The sequence below is a fragment of the Vicugna pacos genome, chromosome 11 (genome assembly GCF_048564905.1).
Source record: "Vicugna pacos chromosome 11, VicPac4, whole genome shotgun sequence".
NCBI classification, from domain to species: Eukaryota; Metazoa; Chordata; class Mammalia; order Artiodactyla; family Camelidae; genus Vicugna; species Vicugna pacos.
This window is the reverse complement of record NC_132997.1, coordinates 38,672,559-38,691,181: the sequence shown is the minus strand read 5'-3', so window position 1 is coordinate 38,691,181 and position 18,623 is coordinate 38,672,559. Positions and strand designations below refer to the sequence as shown.

The 18,623-nt window shown below is 42.1% G+C and overlaps 1 protein-coding gene across 1 annotated transcript in view; it reads right to left on the bottom strand.

The window, feature by feature from the left end:
* Positions 1 to 18,623, bottom strand: part of LOC140685370 (FERM and PDZ domain-containing protein 2-like) — a 98,006-nt gene that overhangs the window by 20,408 nt on the left and 58,975 nt on the right. Inside the window, exons 15-17 of the mRNA XM_072972398.1 lie at positions 13,885 to 14,040; positions 7,797 to 7,982; positions 1,138 to 1,285 (exon numbers count right to left, since the gene is read on the bottom strand). Of these exons, the coding sequence (XP_072828499.1) occupies positions 1,138 to 1,285; positions 7,797 to 7,982; positions 13,885 to 14,040 (490 nt within the window). The remainder of the gene's footprint in view (positions 1 to 1,137; positions 1,286 to 7,796; positions 7,983 to 13,884; positions 14,041 to 18,623) is intronic.

The following is an 18,623-nucleotide window of genomic DNA, read 5'->3' as shown; positions in this document are numbered from 1 at the left end:
CTAACTTATTGCGGTAATCAATTTGCAATATATATATGTATCAAATCATCACATTGTATACCTTAAACATGTCAATAATTTTGAAGCTGAGAAAATAAAACAAAATAAAATGAAATAACAGGCACCCAAAAAAAGAAAGAAGAAAAATTGTCTAAAATAATCCTTGTAATACAAATGTTAGATTCCCATAAACTCCTATGATGGTAGAATTTGCAGTTTGAAAAAAAATAGTATAATATGAGCAAAAGAGGCTTAAAAGGACTAATTTTACCACTAAGCCCATGGAGCCTTTATAAATATTTAATGTTCACTGATATCAGGCAATAAAATCATTGATGATGTTTCACACTGGGTCTCGGCAATAGCAGGTAAGACGGAATCAATTTACATTCACCATCTCCATCATGAAAGTGCTACTCTGTGATTTCAATAAAATATTTATATATTTATTTGGTTTTGCTGCAAAGACTATGCCAGCTTTATCTTCTATATTTGGTTCTGCCTCTGAATGTTTCACGATTTTGTTTCCTAGTTGATCCCGTGACCCAGGACCCCAGGGCCCAGTGACACAGCTCCCCTGTGAATTTGTCGGCACCAAACAAAACACCCATGAGCAGGAGGTGCTGTGACTTACTCCCCTGGAGCCATGAATGCCAGACATGCCTTCTAGAGCTAAAAGCAGCGCGCGCGCACACACACACACACGACCCTGTTGGAGTGTAGCAAAACCTGCCAGACAGCCAGCTGCTCAACTGAGGACACCGAGGCTCAGAGAGGGCAAGGAGCTATCCAAAGTCACACAGCAAGTAAGTGGCACTGCTCTGACTCTACTGGACTGGACTCCAGGGTCCACATTTCAAGCCCAGGGTTCCCAAAGGTTCATGTGCATCCAGATCACCTGGGTTCTTTTTCAAATGCAGATTCTGATTCAGGAGCCTGAAACTCTGCACCCCTAGCAAGATCCCAGGCGATGCGTATGCAGAGACCACTCTGAATACAGACGAGCGAGACCACTATGTTATATTGTTCCCTTTTGTAACTGAAGAAGAAACAACGGCGAGAGATCAACAGCACACGTGATATATCCCAGCACTCAAAGCCAGACCTCACTAGACTGAGAAGATAGTGTCTACTCACCAGGTGTAACTCCGGGAGAGCTCATCTGAGCGTTAAACCCATGCTGGGCGCAGCAGAGTCCCAGTAAATATTTACAGGTCTTGGCTGAATCGGTGACAAATGTGTGCTTTTTCCCAGTGATGCTGCTTGTGATGATGAACTTCTTTCGCTGAAGGAAGCAAACACAGACTTTAATGTTTCGATCATCCTTACCCATCCACGGAAGCACAACTATCCAGAAAATAACCAAATGCGGAGCCGTCAGTTGGATACGAATGGACTGGGCATCTAGAGGTAGGTGGCAGATGTCTGACTACGGCCCGATATTTTTTCTTAGACCAAAGACAACCCCTTTTTTTTTTAATTTTTCCCTTCATTCATAAATCAAATGTTTGTTTATTAGGCATTTGCTATCTGCCAAGGAGTGTGCTAGCTGGAAAGAATGTGAAATGTGTTCACTACATGCTTGGCCCTCAGCAAGGAGTGAATATAATCCTCAATGTGCATTTTGGGGTTTTTGCATCTTTTTTTTTTTTTTGAAGTATAGTCAGTTACAGTGTGCGAATTTCTGGTGTACAGCATAATGTTTCAGTCACACATATACATATATATAGTCGTTTTCATACTCTTCTTCATTAAAGGTTACTATGAGATATTGAATAAAGTTCCCTGTGCTACATGGAAGAAATTTGTTTTTATCTATTTTTATATATAGTGGTTCATATTTGCAAATCTTGAGCTCTCAGTTTATCCCTTCCCACCCCCCTCTCCCTCAGTAACCATAAGACCATTTACTATGTCTGTGAGTCTGTTTCTGTTTTGTAGATGAGTTCATTAGTGGCTTCTTTTTTATTTTTTCAGATTCCACATATGAATGATATCCTATGGTTTTTTTCTTTCTCTTTCTGGCTTACTTCACTTAGAATAACAATCTCCACTTCCATCCATGTTGCTGCAAATGGCATTATATCATTCTTTTTACTGCTGAGTAGTATTCCATTGTAAATTTTTTTTTTCCCACAGCTTCTTTATCCAGTCATCTGTCGATGGACATTTAGGCTGTTTCCATGTCTTGGCTATTGTGTATAGTGCTGCTGTGAGTATTGAGGTGCATGTATCTTTTCAAATTAGAGTTCCCTCTGGATATATGCCCAGGAGTGGGATTGCTGGATCATATGGCAAGTCTGTTTTTAGTTTTTTGAGGAATCTCCATACTGTTTTTCATAGTGGCTGCACCAAATTATATTCCCAACCAACAGCGTAGGAGGGTTGCCTTTTCTCCACACCCTCTCCAGCATTTATCATTTGCGGATGATGGTTTTTAAAGATGGTCATTCTGACTGGTGTGAGGTAATACCTCATTGTAGTTTTAATTTGCATTTCTCTGATAACTAGTGATCTCAGTTTGAAAGGCCAGTAAATATACCTGTAATTTTCATTGTACAAAATCCCAGAAGTTGAAGGTACAATCTCAGCTAGCAGGGTTACAGAAAAGAGAAAAACACATATGTATTTTCATGTTTCATGGTATTATGTGCCAGGCTCTGTTCTGAGTGTTTTCTGGGTATTGATTCATTTCATCCTCAAAGCTACGGAACAAAGGAGACACCATCATTATGCTCTTTCTACAGATGAGGGACCAGACCAAGACTTCTCAGAATGCAGCAGGAATTGAGGTCACATCACATCATAAATGTGCTTCCCCACATTTATACCGTCAAAGCCCACACATATCTATTAAAAAAAATGATCCACACACAAACTGATATTTGCACATCTCACTGGGATACACTGGAGAGGATTATCTATATGGGGTTAGATTATCTGTAGGGAAAAAAATTCTTGGAACAAAATCTGTAACTTTTACCAATATATAATTCTAAATAAGAACAATAAAATACAAAGTAGGAGAGATTATATTATATATAAATTTATATATAACTTCCAAATAAAATCTCTATTCTACATATTTCAGTAAGAACCTTGAGTTTGCTCCTACAAGGTCAACTATAAATGCAGGGTTTATGCTTGAAAGGGCTCCCTGAATCCCATGATCCTTTTTAATACTTATCCCTTTTAATTCATGAGAGTCAGCAGTCCCAAGAAACTCCATTCACACAGTCAGATATTAACAAAAGGCAGATAACTATTCATTGCTTTTCCTTCAAGAAACTCCTTTTTATCATTAACCTAATTTCAAATAATTTGAGCATTCTCTAAATATTCTTTTCTTTTATTAACAGTGTTGACCCTCCTTATATGAATGTGAATGGATTTTGAATCCAATTGAATTCTACTACCTGTAATATTTTTTCATATAATGTGTTTTCTCAAACATTCATAGATGTTGTCCTACTGGCTTTAATAATTCTTCCTTAGTATTCAAATTATAATAATGCCTAAACTCCACTAGCTGATCACTTTATGCACAGTGTTCCAAAGCGGAATATTTGCTTAGAATCCAACCACTTTGTCAGTATGCACTGATATGTTTTCGTATAGTCTTGACAATTTTATATCAAGTTCATTCGGGTATTAAAAATTTTTAGATAAGTCATTTTAAAAAAATTGAATAACTCTTACAGACATAAAAAACAAACTTATGGTTACCAATGGGGAAGGGGAGGGTGGAGAGGGATAAATTGAGAGTTCAGGATTTGTAGACAGTAACTGTGAATATAAAATAAACAACAAGGTCCTGCTGTATAGCACAGGGAACAATATTCAATACCTTGTAATGGCCTACAATGAGAAAGAATATAAAAAGGTATATATGTGTATATATATATATATGTGTGTGTGTGTGTGTGTGTGTCATTAGGCTGTACACCAGAAATTAACACAATATTATAAATCAACTATACTTCAATTACAAAAATAAAACTAAATTAAATTAATGTCATCTTTTCCTAAGCTTTGAATTATTAAACAATTTATTGAGTGCCAAAAAATCAAATAACTCTTCTTTAACAAATCTGAAAAGAGGATCATTCACAAACACACATACACATGCCAATCTTTCTTTCAGCTCATAAACTCTTGGCAAACTCTTGTCCTTTTGGATATCAGCGCTCTAAGGTATTAGACACTGCAGGGAGTAGAATTTTTATCTTATTTCTTGGCATAAAGCTGACAACAGTCTTGACTGTAGTGATTTGGATTTTTTTTGGATTTTTTTTTCCATTTTGATAACATCATTTAATGGGAAATTCGAATCTGCAGGCCAGCTTTCACAGAGGCTTGGTGCTCTATGAATAAGACGACGTATAACTTGAATCTCAGGGCTTTCAGCACAAGTACGAAAAATTTATTTACATCCCTGTTGTTGCAGAACAAAAATACTTGGTGCTTCTGTAACAGCATGTTTGTTTAAAAGCATCAGATCACCATTTCAAATATTTCATCCCCAGTAGTTTCATTGTCATTGCTGTTTTTTCACAGGCTCGTTTGTTTGATTTGACACATCCTTGCAGAATAATAATAATCTTCCAGATAGAGGCAGATGTGCCATGAAGCTAAGGAAGCCAAAGCTCTAGCTCCCTACTTGGAAGACTGTTTCCAGGGAGGGTCCTGGCAATCGACGTCTTCATGTGTTCTTATAAAATGTGGAAAGTAAGATGTTTTCACCACAATCCATTATGACCATGGACTCTTCTTTCTGCTGCAACTGATTCTTACTTTTCTCGCCTTAGGTAACGTTGCATGGTGGGGAAGCAGAGCTCACTAAGGAGAAGTCGAGGTGGGGCTACATTTTGTGTAGATTTAATGGGATTTATTTATGCAGTTTGCAGTCTCTTCTGCAATAGTTTATTGTCAGGCATCCCAGAATACTCCTTCCATTGGACCAACTCACCCAAAGTCTCAGCATAAAGATACAGGACCAACGGCCATGTGAAATTGACCATGCCCTACAGTACCCAGCACCGGAAGTATGCGGCGTCAGCCCAGGAGGAGCATGAGGTTTGACATGCACAGACCCAGAGGCCAGTCTGGGAGAAATATTTTCAATCATCAGAAATGGAAAACTTATTTAAGTCTCAAAAACACCTAATTAAGTGGAAGTCTTATCCTAGTAGGGATATACTTTATAATTGCATATCTTGCATTGCCAATATAGCACACAGTTGTTTTTTTTTTCTTTTCTTGATGGATTCACACAATATGGAATTTTCTGGTTGTTCTGTGTTGGTAGCACAGAAACCTGTAGCAGCACCACAAAGAGCAAGTATGTCTCAGTTGCAAAGCTGCATGTTTTATGCATCTTATCAATAATAAAAACAACTTTCAATCAGCCTCACTAGGAGAAAGACTAAATTATGTTTCTCTCCTCTGTAGGGAAAATGACATTATAAAGTATCATCACATAGAAAAGTAATCAGAGCGTATGCCACCAAAAATTTGAAAGAAAAAAAAAAGAATTATAGAGTTGATCAGGGAGTTCATTAATTAGAATATTACTTTTTGAGCTTCTGTGATTTTGCAGTAGTTGTTCAAGCTTTTTTAAATTCACAAGTTGTGGTGATTTCTTTTCTCATTTGAAATGAACAGTCACCTTAAAACCTTGTTTGTATTTGGAACTTGATGTTCTTGCTCTTAAAGAGAGCCCTGCAGAGCCTGGATTCTCCCAGCTTTCATGGATTTCTCTTCAGACATTGTAACTAGTGCTAATAGCCAAAAGCAGTTATTTACACAGGTGGGGTCCTGGTTCTACAATGAACACTTTCTAGATTGAAGAGGCCTCTGAAATGATGTCTCTGTCACAGACAGGCGGCCGATGCATCTGCGAATCACACTTGTTGAAAAACGGCATTTTTCTCTCCTTTCTTTGCTACTTCTCTCCAGGCTGACAAAAAAAACCAACGTCTGCAATTGTTTGAAGCGTTTTGGCTTCCACTGTTAATTAGGCAAATTTGAAACTAGTTTCCTGAGCTCATTCTTGAATGGTTCCTAGAGTTCCCGTATTTTGCTTACAGAAGCTCGAGGAGTTCAAGTCATTTTCTGTGTAAGATGCCTGGTTTGTAGCAAGTAGATGACGATGTCACTTTCCAGGATGAATTTTCCATTAAAAAAGGAACTTTATGCCGAGGAAGAGGCTGATCATCAGAACGTGGAAATCCTAATTAATGACAAGGGTGTTTTTAAGCTACTCAGTTTGTTTGGAGAAAATTTCCAGCTTTAATCGAGAAATTGTCTGTGGTTGTGGGGAAAATAAATATCCGTAAAACTGAAACCAACTTAAATATAAAATACTTTAGGAGACTGTTACATTTTCTGGCTTCAAAGAACTCTGTTTTTCAAAATTACTCTGTAGGTTGTCTGCATTTTTACAAATGTTTTAAAACAACTTACATTGAGAATTCTGAACAATTAAACATGAGATAAAGAAAACAGGAAGTGATGATGCAAAGGTATTGCATAAATTCAACAATTAAAATTCTTCAAATAATCTTTCAGTTGAATTAAAGTAATTTGACTCATTAAGATTCCGAAACATTCACAAATATAAATATCAAGTGCTTTTACAGAAGGTCAGAAATATTTGGGGCAAAGTCAGTTTCCTGATATTATAAAGGCCACTTTAATGAACTCAATTAAATTATGCTCAATCATCATTTATTTTTAGATGTAAGCTTTTTTCCCTAAAGACAAACAATACTTTATTGTGAAATCCTATCAAGAATCACACTTCAACGGTACGTTAACTTCAACAGCTAAGATGGGAAAACACAAGAAACACTGAGAAAATGAATAAAACTGATTATGTTCTACTTAGGGAACTCGAACATCAGATAATGATGACAAAAAGCAAAACCAAAGAATCAGGTAATGGAAAAAAAAATTAAAAAAAAGCTCTAGTTAGTGTGAAAAAATTTTTAAACCACAAGAAAACTTAAGAAAAGAAAGAAAAACTAAAATTTCTCCTGGGCCACAAGTCACAAAACTTTATGTTTGATAATGAAATCACTGCTGACGTAACAGCATACTGACTGGGATGACCCACAGGACAGGAGGGGCCATTACCTACTGGACATTAATCTGCTCTGGACACACACATGTTTTTGATGCCACGTTTACTATAAATAAATTCAGGAACCGTGACTACTCCAGCAAGTGGTGTTCAAACGTTATTTCAAACATTGTACATTTAATAGGGGTTTTGGGGGTGGGGGCGTTAAAATAAGGCTTTTATAGTTTCAATAGCTGTCAAAGATTTGCACACTTGTTGTCCACGGGAGACAGGCCGGATGCCTGGGCACAATGTGTACAAAGGGAGAATTAAAATACAAGGAAAATGTTTCAAAACTTTACAGACTTCACTGTACCCGCAGTATACACTCTCCTCCCCCATCGCCCACCTCCGACCTTGCTCTCAACATCAGAAGATTCCCCAAATTAAGAGAACTTCACCCAGAGGGAAAGTGTAGCCCTTTAGGCCAATCGCTGTCCATGGGGGTGAAGGGGGACTGGGTGAGGGGTTGTAGAGAAGAAATGGTCTCCTGGGGACCCTCAAATCCCCTGGTAGATTCTTCCAAACATGCCACAGTGCATCAGAGCACAGGTTAGCTGACGGGCTGTGAGCTTATCTGCTTAGGAGATCACCTGACCCGCTGCTCCTGTAAAGGGGTTAACAGATCAAAGGCAAAGGAAGCCCAGGTCAGTATCAACTGAGCCACACTCACATAAGCCAAAATCTTTTCAATTTCTCTCCACTGAAACCGTAAAGTTGCAATTCTGCTGTTGTTTCTCACTTCGTATACTATGACACCCTTGGCACAGATTCCCAAGGCCATCTCCCCTTCTGGCCTCGTCTTCTCTGGGAGAACTTGGTAAACCAGCACACCGTATTCTGGGAGCTGCTGAGTGACCTGGAATGAGAAAAAAGCCAATTTAGAACAGACAGGCAAATTGGTCTAAAATAATGGATTTCAAACCACTCCATGAAAAACACCTCTAAACAGATGGTCTGGGAAAAAAAGAGCAGGGTTGCCAAATATGTTAGGAAACACTGAGCGAAACAAATCTCCTTACTACAGAATTTCTCTGCACCTCTAATATGGTAATGTTTTCCTGTTTTATTAGCCCAAGGAATCCTTTCCTAAAGGAGTACTTTAAGACACTTGGAACACAGTTATGAAAATGATTCAATAAAGGAAGAATATTCTGAACAAGGTTGTAGAATTCAGACTATTCTGAGTCATCTCAAGGTAAGGGGTTCCTTTTTCCAGAGTCTACTGCGGTATTATCTGATGCAACCCCTTTGTTTCACAGATGGAAAAACTGAGGCCCAAGCACAAAAAGCAGCCTTCCAAAGGATCAGCATCACTGTTAAAGCAAGATGAGCCATGAACATCCTGCAGAGAAAATGACCAATCAGGTGCCTTGGTGGGGTCCCCAGAGCCCATGACCTGTTTTCAGTTTACCAGGTTAGGAGGTGGAATTTTGTCATGGGTCAGTCAGAGCTGGGGACTGCACCAGGCCAGCCACATTGTTAGGAGGCTGGAGCAAATGCAAATATTTTTATGTCTGAATGGTAATCACATCTCTATCATTTTCCTTTTCACCTGGAGGACACGAGTCCTCACCAGAAGGTTGACGCACCTGGGCTCACAGCAGCGACATCTTGCTCCAGGCGTGTGAAACTCTCATAAGGGTTTCATTGGTGAGCTCTAATTTCCCATCTCTACCCCCAAACAGAGGGCTGTCTGTCCTGTCCAATCTCTCTCATCCCCAGGCACAGTGACAAAAATGAGGACAAATTATGGCTTTTGAGAGCTCCTTTCTCAGGCTTCCTGCTGACCTTTCTCCCTTTGCTGATAAACGATATGTGTATAGAGGTCACGCTGCCTGCAAAACCTACAACTCTTTATGTGACCTTTATCGAGTGTCTGGCCCCTAAACCTCCCTGCTTTTCTTAACTTTGGAGACACTCTGTCACCATCATCTTCATCATCATCATCATTCAAAACAATATTCACTGGACTCTGGTTCTGAAGTATCCAATGGCCAGACCAGGCATGTGCTTAAAGTATGACAAAGCAAGGCCATCCCAAAACAACTAAGTAAATTCTTTTAAAGAATTTGATACGATACATCTTTTAAAAAATTGAAACATTAAAATAGTCCCCATTAGAATAGAAATGTCTTTGCTAGACTTGCTTATATTTTTTTAATTGTTTAGTATTTTAAAAAAAATTTTAATCATGTAGAGAGGGATATGATACTGAAGTATTTGGAGCCACGAAATTCTTAAAATGGTAAAGTGCCATTCTGAACGTTCTCCAAGCATTCTTTCATTTAATCTTCACAGCAATCATAAAGATAGGTGGCACTCTCTCTCTTCAAAGAAAAACATGGTACAGGAAGCTTAAGCAATCATCAAAGGTCCCACTTGGAGCCAAACATGGAAACATGAATCTGTTTGCCTTTTTTTTTTTTTCAGGTGGGTTTTTTTTTCCCTCTTTTTTGTTTTTTGTGTGTGTGTGTGTGTGTTTTTTTTTTTTTGGTGGAGTGAGGTAACCAGGTTAATTAATTAGTTAATTAATTTTTTGATGGCAGTACTAGGGATTGAACCGAGGACCTTGTGCATGCTAGGCATGCACTCTACCACTGAGCTATACTCCCTTGAGTCTGTTTGCTTTTGAGTCTTCACTCTTAATGACTAAAATACAGTTTCCATAAAGTCTGGAAATATCAGTAAATATATGTAATGTCATTAAGTGCGTCTTCAGTCTATAAAAAAATAAATAATAATATCTATGTCTCCATGCTCTGCTAAGGAATCTTCTGGGGCACCTCTCCTCCTCCACAGTGTTGCTACTGCTGATTTTCCTCTCTGAGGGTCCCTTCATCTCCTTAGATCTGCGTAGGTCCATCTCACTGGTTTCCCCTTATCCCTCCAGTGGGCTGCAAAGTTAAGATTGGACTCAGGCTCTCCTGGCTCCCAGCCCACCCAGCACACTTGCTGTACTCAAAACTGTCAGAACAAATAGATTGTTTCCAGATACTCTTCAAGAGATTTACATAGCAGCACTATTTACAATAGCTAAAACATGGAAGCAACCTAAATGTCCATCGACAGACAGCTGGATAAAGAAAATGTAGTGTATATATATATATATATACATACATACACACAATGCAATACTACTCGGCCATAAAAAATAATAAAATAATGTCATTTGCGGCAACATAGATGGACCTGGAGATCATCATACTAAGTGAAGTAAACCAGAAAGAGAAAGAAGAATACCATATAATATCACTTATATGTGGATTTAAAAAATAGACATAAATGAACTTACTTATAAAACAAACAGACTCACAAACACAGAAAACAAACTAATGGTTACCAGGGGGGGAAAAGGGGTGGGAAGGGATAAATTGGGAGTTTAAGATTTCAGATACTAACTACTATATATAAAATTGATAAACAACAGGTTTATACTGTATAGCACAGGGAACTCTATTCAATGTCTTGTAGTAACCTATAATGGAAAAGAATACAAAAACAAATATGTGCATGTATATGGCTGAAACATTTTGCTGTACACCAGAAATTGACACAACATTGTAAACTGACTATACCTCAACAACAACAAAAAGTAAATGAAAGAAAAAAGAAAAAAAGAGATTTCGACCAATTCATATCCTTTGACCCTGGGACTCTGTCCTAAGAAAACATACTGGATAATCAAGACGAACCCTTGATCACAGTGGTATTTGGTGCTGACTTGCAGAATTGGGTTTAGAGGGGTTAGTTCCTGTAGGTAAATGGTTTCCTAAAGATAGCACTGCCTTAAAAGAGATTATCAGGGAGGCTTTACAAAGGATGCTTACAAAGCATTTGTAATTATCTGGGGAATGCATATGTTACAATGCTAAGTAGGGGAGAAATACTGGGTATAACTGGTGTGACTTCAATAGCAAAAAGGAAAAAAAAACAGAAAAGAAAGAAAATATTTTAACAGCATATTTTGCAACCTCTGGTTAGGTGGGAAAAATGGTTCCATGGTTTAAGAAGTTTGGAAAATACTGAGTTAACCTGGAGCAGGTTGTTCTGGGACTGACACGCTAATGTAGCTGTGAATCTTGCAAAGAGAGTGTGTTACTCAGCGTTCCCCAAATTGGACTTCCGCCAAGACTCTTCCTAGTGCAAGACGATGAACTAGCAGAATTAGTCATTGGTGACCCAGAGGCCAACAGGAGCTATCTGATAATGGAACAGACAGCCATGAGATGCTCTAATTAAATAATCCAGCAACTGCTTATGGAGTAACTGGGCCTTGTGGGGGTCTCTGGGGATCCCAGGCTTTCCAACATTTACAACCTAGTAGAGGGGACAAGAAAGGAACAAATGACAGCCATGAAGGGTGTCAGCAATAGGTATCAACATTGTTCACAATGTTCTTAACCTTCGACCCTGTAATCACACTCATGACAGTCTCTCCCCAAGAAATTAAGCACAAATGCAGCTAAAGACTTATGTAGGAAAAAAATAGTTATCTCAGTATTGTTTAAAACAGTCACATATTTGAAACAATTTATGTGCCAAACAACAGAGTATTGAGAAAAAATTTAGGATACACCACATGCTGATTCAAAATAAAGATTCAAAATTTTAGAGGGATGGGATTATTAAAAAAAGCCACAAAAGTGACTACATAGTATAAATCCAATTTTAAATATATATACATATACACGTTACTGCTTAAAGAGAGGAGGATGAATATACCCAAGTGTAATTATATTATCTCCATGGGGCAGAATCACGAGCAAATGGTTCCTCTTAAAATCACGGGGAAAAGGACTTGGTTAATAAACACTAGCCCTAACAGGAGGACTCGCAACGTCACCAAGCCCTCTCTAGTTCATATCTGCTCCGCGGGCAGGCCCAGTATTAGCAAGCCTAGCCAACCGCCGAGGGGAACCACGAAAGCCTGTGTTTCCTGAAACCGGTGAGATCACTTGCAAATCAAGTCAAATCTATTCAGTGTTTTCCATCAAAGACGGAAAAAAAAAATAGAGATGATCATACTAAGTGAAGTAAGTCAGACAGAGAAAGATAAGTATCATATGACATCACTTATATGTGGAATCTTAAAAAACTCACAAATGAACTTATTTACAAAACAGAAACAGACTCACAGACATTGAAAACAAACTTATGATTACCAGTGGGGAAAGGGGGAGGTGGAAGAGATAAATTGGGAGTTCGGGATTTGTAGATACTAACTACTATATATAAAATAGATGAACAACAAGGTTCTAGTATGTAGCACAGGGAACTATGTTCAGTATCTTGAAATAAACTATAATGGAAAAGAACTGGAAATATATATATATATAACTGAATCGCTTTGCTGTACACCTGAAATTAACACAATCTTGTAAATCAATAATACTTCAATTAAAAAAAAATCGCCTGCGTTTCTGCTTATGAGATGATGGTTTCCTTTACAATCACTTGTCATCATTCAACCAGAGGAAGGAGGGACACAGTGAGCCCGGCACTCTAAGCTGGGGCTTGGGCAGAGGCAGGTCCCATCATCCACCTGCAGGAGCCCCTGCACACCTGTGCCCTTGGCCTCTCTGCTGGCTCTGCGGTCCTGTGGCCACTCTCCATCGGACGTGCTGATGTCTTTAAAGTCCCCACTTGTCCCTGGTCAAGGGAAAGCTCTTGACAGGGAACATCGGGAAGGCTGAATTATGGAATGCAGTGGGCGCCTTTCTACCAGGGATTCTCAAATGAAAGGCTTGAGGGTTTACACTGTGCTGGGTGTGGCAGACAGTTCCAAGAGACCGACCAGAAAAAAAAAAAAAAAGATAGACCTTACTTTGGCAGATTAAAAGCAAGAAAACACAGACAGAATATTTCTGCCTTGGGAGATTTTGTGCAGAGAAATGTACAAAGCCTGGAGCTTCCTTTTGAAACTGCTCCCCAGCTGCAAATGCCCCACCAGGTACATCACCCTGGCGAAGCTGGGGGCCTCCTCTTACTTGTCGCACTCGCTCCATCAGCACAGGCAGGGCGGCCACTCCCTCCCAGCCTGATGTAATAACTGGTGCTGTTATTCCCATCGGGCAGTTATCACAGTATTGCAGGCCTCTGGGTACCCATCTGTCCTCCCTAGGAGACTTGGGGACTCCCTGCGAGCAGGGAGCATGTCCCTTCTGTCTCCGGTTCCTACTGTGCCTGACCCACTGCAGGTGTAAGTTATGCAGTGAGCAAAGGCTATTTGTCGGAAGTTCTGTATGTGCCCACAGACATAAAGGACTGAACTATCGCTGCTTTTGCTAAAGGGCCAAAGACAGAGTGGACCAGAGCTGCACCCAAATGTATGGGGCACACCCTCTGTGCTGTGCTGAGAACAGGTGCCCACAAGGCTGCAAATCTGAGGTCTTCCAATGGCTTTGCTTTTTGGCTCACACCCGAGTTTTGTACTTCAGTTGCCCCAAACGTCTCTATGAGAAATGCGTTCTCCCCACTCATGCAAAAGTGACTGTGAGCTCTGAGGTTGAAGAAAGGCCCTGCTACACCCACTCCAGCCACGAAACCCTACTCATTCGGGGGAATCACTTCCAATGCCATCTACTTCCAGAAGCCTCTCCTTGGGTGACGGAGCTGCCTTCCTCCCAAAGTCTTAAGTGCCTTGCTCATACCTCCTTGTGGGTCTGAGTACATCCAGCCCCAGAGAAATCTCCAAAGGAGATTGCTGATTGCACGCCTTTGAACACCATCATACCCTCTCAAGAGTCCAAAGGCCTCACCCTCAAGAACTCCAGCTCGGCATCCTCTCCCCAGAGCACAGGACTCAGACGGTGCATCTCTGAGACTTCGGCTTGGACCTGGAGAGCCGTCATCCTCTCAATCAGACTTGCAGGGATGTAATCTTCAACTCGAAAATAGGCTTTATTTTCAACCTGCTGGAAAGATGCAGAAGAAAAAGGGCACGATCAAGATGCCTTCGATGGGACTCCGAGAAGAACAGAAGCCTGACTGCAGTCAAACCCCAGTTAGGGCCCCAGGGCAAGGATGCTCCTTTGAAGTGCCCACTGGTCTATCTTTTTCTACCATATGAGATACTAGCTTTTCCGTCTGCATGTGCTACTGTCCTCTACTCCCAAGGGAAGTCTTGGCTGTGGCACCATCTCTCCGCAAGAAAGTGATCGAGAAGTCGCCCCCTGAAGAAGAGAAGATTTGACACTCTCCATTCCTGCCCCAGGCCCGAATCTTCATCAGATCTGCTCTTTCAGGGACTGGAGGCTGCAGCCCCATCAGGAACTGTGGAAAGATGGTCATGACTGAGCACCGCTTGCTGCCTGATGGTTCCCTGGTCCAGACTCTGGGGCAGGGAGAGGAATGAAGAAGTTTGGCAGAAGTGGTCTCGGGGTTCACTGTAAGGAAGGAGGGAGGCAGGACTTGGCAAAAGGAGAATGTGACCCTTCCCTTGTATTCCTGAATCAGCCTGTCCTGGTCTCAGGCAGCCCCTCCCAGCCTAATCTTGGGCAAGACCATTCCCCGCAGCCAAGAGCAACTACCTGTGAAGAGGGCAGCTGGGAGTAGGGAGCATGTGGCTTCTCAGGGCTAAGGATGGGCAAGTTGGTCAGATGAGGGGGTCTGAAGGGAACAGCACAGGTCCATGACCCCCTCATGCTCCTAACATAAGCACAGGCCTGTCCCCATGAGGCTGTGGACTGAGAATCCTCCAGCCTAGAGCTGGTGCATGCTGGCTCTGGCTCTGAGCTCAGCTCAGAGACGAAAAGGGGAAGACATTGCTCAGCAATCTAGTGCATGAAAAAATCATTCAGAATATTATCAGAATGGCCAAAATCCAGAACACCAAATGCTGACAAAGATGTGGAGCAACAGGAACTCTCATTCATTGCTGGTGGGCATGCAAAATGGTACAGCCACTTTGGAAGATGCTTTGGCAGTTTCTTACAAAACTAAACATCCTCTTACCATAAGATTCAGCAACATTTGCTCATCGGTATCTACCCACAAGGAGCTGATAACTTATGTCCACACAGAAACCCGTATGTGGATGTTTATAGCAGCTTTATTCATGACTCCCAAAACTGGGAAGCAAGAGATGTCCTTCAGTAGGTGAATGAATAAATAAACTTTGGTACATCCAGCCATGGAATATTACCCTGCGAGAAAAGGAAATGAGCAATCAAGCTGAAAAGACATGGAGGAAACTTCAATGTATATTACTAAGTGAAAGAAGCCAGTCTGGAAAGTCTACGTACTGTATGATTCTAACTATATGACGTTCTGGAAAAGGCAAAACTATGGAGATCGTAAAAAGATCAGTGGTTCCCAGGGGCTGGGGGGAGATGGAGGGATGAACAGACGGAACACAGAGGATTTTTAAGACAGTGAAACTACTCTGAGTGATACTGTAATAGTGGATATAAGTTATTACAAATTTGTTCAAGCCTGTAGAGTATACAACACCAAGAGCAAATTCGAATATCTACTATGGACTCTGGAGGATAATGATATGTCAATGTCAGTTCATCAATTGCAACAAACGCACCACTCTGTTGGGGGACATGGCTAGTGGGGAAGCTGTGCGTGTGTAGGGGCAAAAGGGTATATAGGAAATCTCTGCTCCATCCACTCAATTTTGCTGTGAACCTCAAATGGCTCTAAAAAAAGTCTATTAAACATTAAATTTTAATTTAGGACTTTGACCTCTCATCTTATTGCTAGGACTACGTCCTAGAGAAGTCCACATGCAACTCAAAGGAGTCCAGCACAAACAGGTATTTCTATGTCATTTATTTAAAAAAGAAAGATCAGAAGGAACTGAAACAAGAATAAGAGTAATCCTTACCACTTACACCGTGCTTCTGGGCGATGCCCAAGAGTGAGAGAACAAATAAGTAAAGAAAGGTCCGGTCCTGCTGAAGCATCGCGTGTGGCCATCCCAAATGTTCATTAGGAAGGCCAGGGGAAGACACGCACCATTGAGCGAGAAAGCAGAATGCAATCTGAATGTGACAGTGTTTACAACTGCATAAAAATCCCTGCGTGTGATCAAAGGCTGGAAGAGAAGTCTCCCAGAGGAAAGTTGTTCTGCTGCGATGATGTGATGAAGGAGATTTATTTTTTGTACCAAACTGTCTTTGTCTCTCTTTTTAAAATGCAAATGTAATCATGTTACTTCCCTGCTTAGAATTCATCAGTGGCTCCCAGTCTTTCACTGCAGTGGTTTCCAAATTCTTTTTCCTTTTCCAGCACCAGAACCATTTATCAAACAAAATATCCGCCCCTTAGGAGGGCATACTAAGTTCCTCCTAAATCTGACCGGCGGTGCCGCCCAGCCTCACGGCGCTTTAGCTAAAACTGCATGAAACCCCTGCAGCTCTGGACAGGCCAGCTCCTCCTCCGGCCCACGCAGTGGCCCAGACACAGGGAGGGGTTCTCTTCTCTGAGCTCCCCCTAATGTCCTTTGAGGTGCCCACCGCAGTGCCTGGCACATAGCGAAGCAAGGCCCTAGAAGTGAGCCCTGGCTGTGCTCTCGCTGGCTTTCCTAACCTCACAGGGACACAACTCTTCTAAAATGCAAATGGAAGTAACACTTGTTTTGCAAGGTTGACACAAACTTAGATGACGCAAACCTGGAGCAGGCCCTCCATACATTAGGGCTGAGCACTAATGAATGAGTGTCTGTAATCTGTTACCTTTCTACAGGTTTACACACACACAAACACACACCCCCAGAAACAGAAAAGCTCTGGCTTTGGGGGCCACATGGGGGCAGCAGAGAACATCTTGGAACCACACTGGTCCCCAGTGCAGCAGGCAAGGTTGAGGTTAGGAAGGATCCCGGGGAGAAGCTGGAGGTGAAAGATGAGACTGGGCTGTGGCAGGAGCTAGGTGAGGCCAGTCAGAAACTGGACAGGTGACAGGCGCAGGGGGCCACCAGAATGGGGTGCCTAGAGACAGGTCTGGGCCCTGGAGCCTCGGGACAAGTGATCCCATAAGGAGGATCTGGGCCTGAGTGCTCCCCACTGCCTTCAGCGGAGCTGGCCCACAGCTCTCACCACTCTCAGCCCTCGAGTTCAGTCTCAGGTTACACGTCGCCTGTCTGCATCTACAGACCGACAGTCAGTCTTCACACTGTTTGCTAGTAGAGCGCTCCTGATGCTGGGGCGGGGGGAGGGAAGCTCGCAGACAGCAGTTGCTACCTGCGGGCCCTATACATATATCACTGCCTTCCGCCCTTACAGCACCTTTGACCTACTATTATTTCCATTTTCTGGAGGAAAAAGTCGAGACATAGATTAACATGCCAGAGCTCACGTAGCTACTTACCAGAAGAGTCAGGGCTTGGACCCAGTTCTGTCTGACTCCAAATCTCAGGCCCATGCCTTTGCTCCCTGGGGCACTGTCCCTGGAAGCCACCCTCACCTGTCCGCACAAGCCATGTACAGGGCTGGACTACAGGCTGCAGCGAGGATGTTGACTGATTCGCTGCCCCCCCACCCCCACCGCGTCTGAGAGCAGCCTCCACGTGCCCGGGCCCTTCTCCTCCCAAGACCTCCCCAAGGGAGCAGCCCAAGGGCAGGAGAGCTGGCCTAGGCATGGCGCTGGGGGCTGAGCAGACAGCAAGGATATACCAGTGTCACCAGTGACAGGCTTGGAGGCTTGTCCAAGCGGCAGGGAGGGGTTCCGGGGGCCAGGCCAGCTCTGGGAGGCTGCCCACCAGGGCTGGGGTGTTGCCAGGAGGAGAAGGTGAAGTCTCCATCCCCAGGGACTGAAGTGGGAGCAGGGAAGAGGGGTCAGAGGGCAAGGTGGTGGGAATACGGCTCCATTTCCCTGACAAGCAAGATGCTGACCTGCCTGCTGGGTGACTTTTATCCTTGGTGTTACCCAGTCCCTGAAGCCTGTGTTCCATCCATCCATCCACTCCTTAGACCAACAGCCCTTGAGCAAACTCCTAGGTTGGAGGCACCACTTTGGTGCTGGGGAAATGGCAGAACAAAGCAGACAAAACCTTTACCCTCTGGTGGGTTCCTTTCTAACAGGGAGCTTGACAACAAGACTGATTGATAAACGAATAAACCACGCCCAGTGGTGAAAAATTCTAGGAGGGAGCACACAGCAGTGTGAGGGGGTAAAGAGGGTCTTAGACACGTCCAGACATGGTGGCACCTTCTGAACAGGTGCGAGGAGGAAAGCAAGATGATATTAGTGTATTCTGCAAAGTGTTTTTCAAACTGTAGCCTACGATCGATTACTATGCTATGAAATCAATTTAGTGTTTCATAACCAGCATTTTAAAATTATCTAGACTAGAATAGGAAATGCCGAAGTGTATAGAAAAAGTGCATCTGATTTCCTAAACATTTGCCTCACTTCTGTCCCATGTACACATGTGTGTGGGTTGGGTTACAATGTCTGTCATCTTTTTATCATGGGCCATGGCACCAAATATTTGAAAGCTGGTGATGATAGGAACTTAATAAACTAGTAAATTACTGTTTTTAGGCAG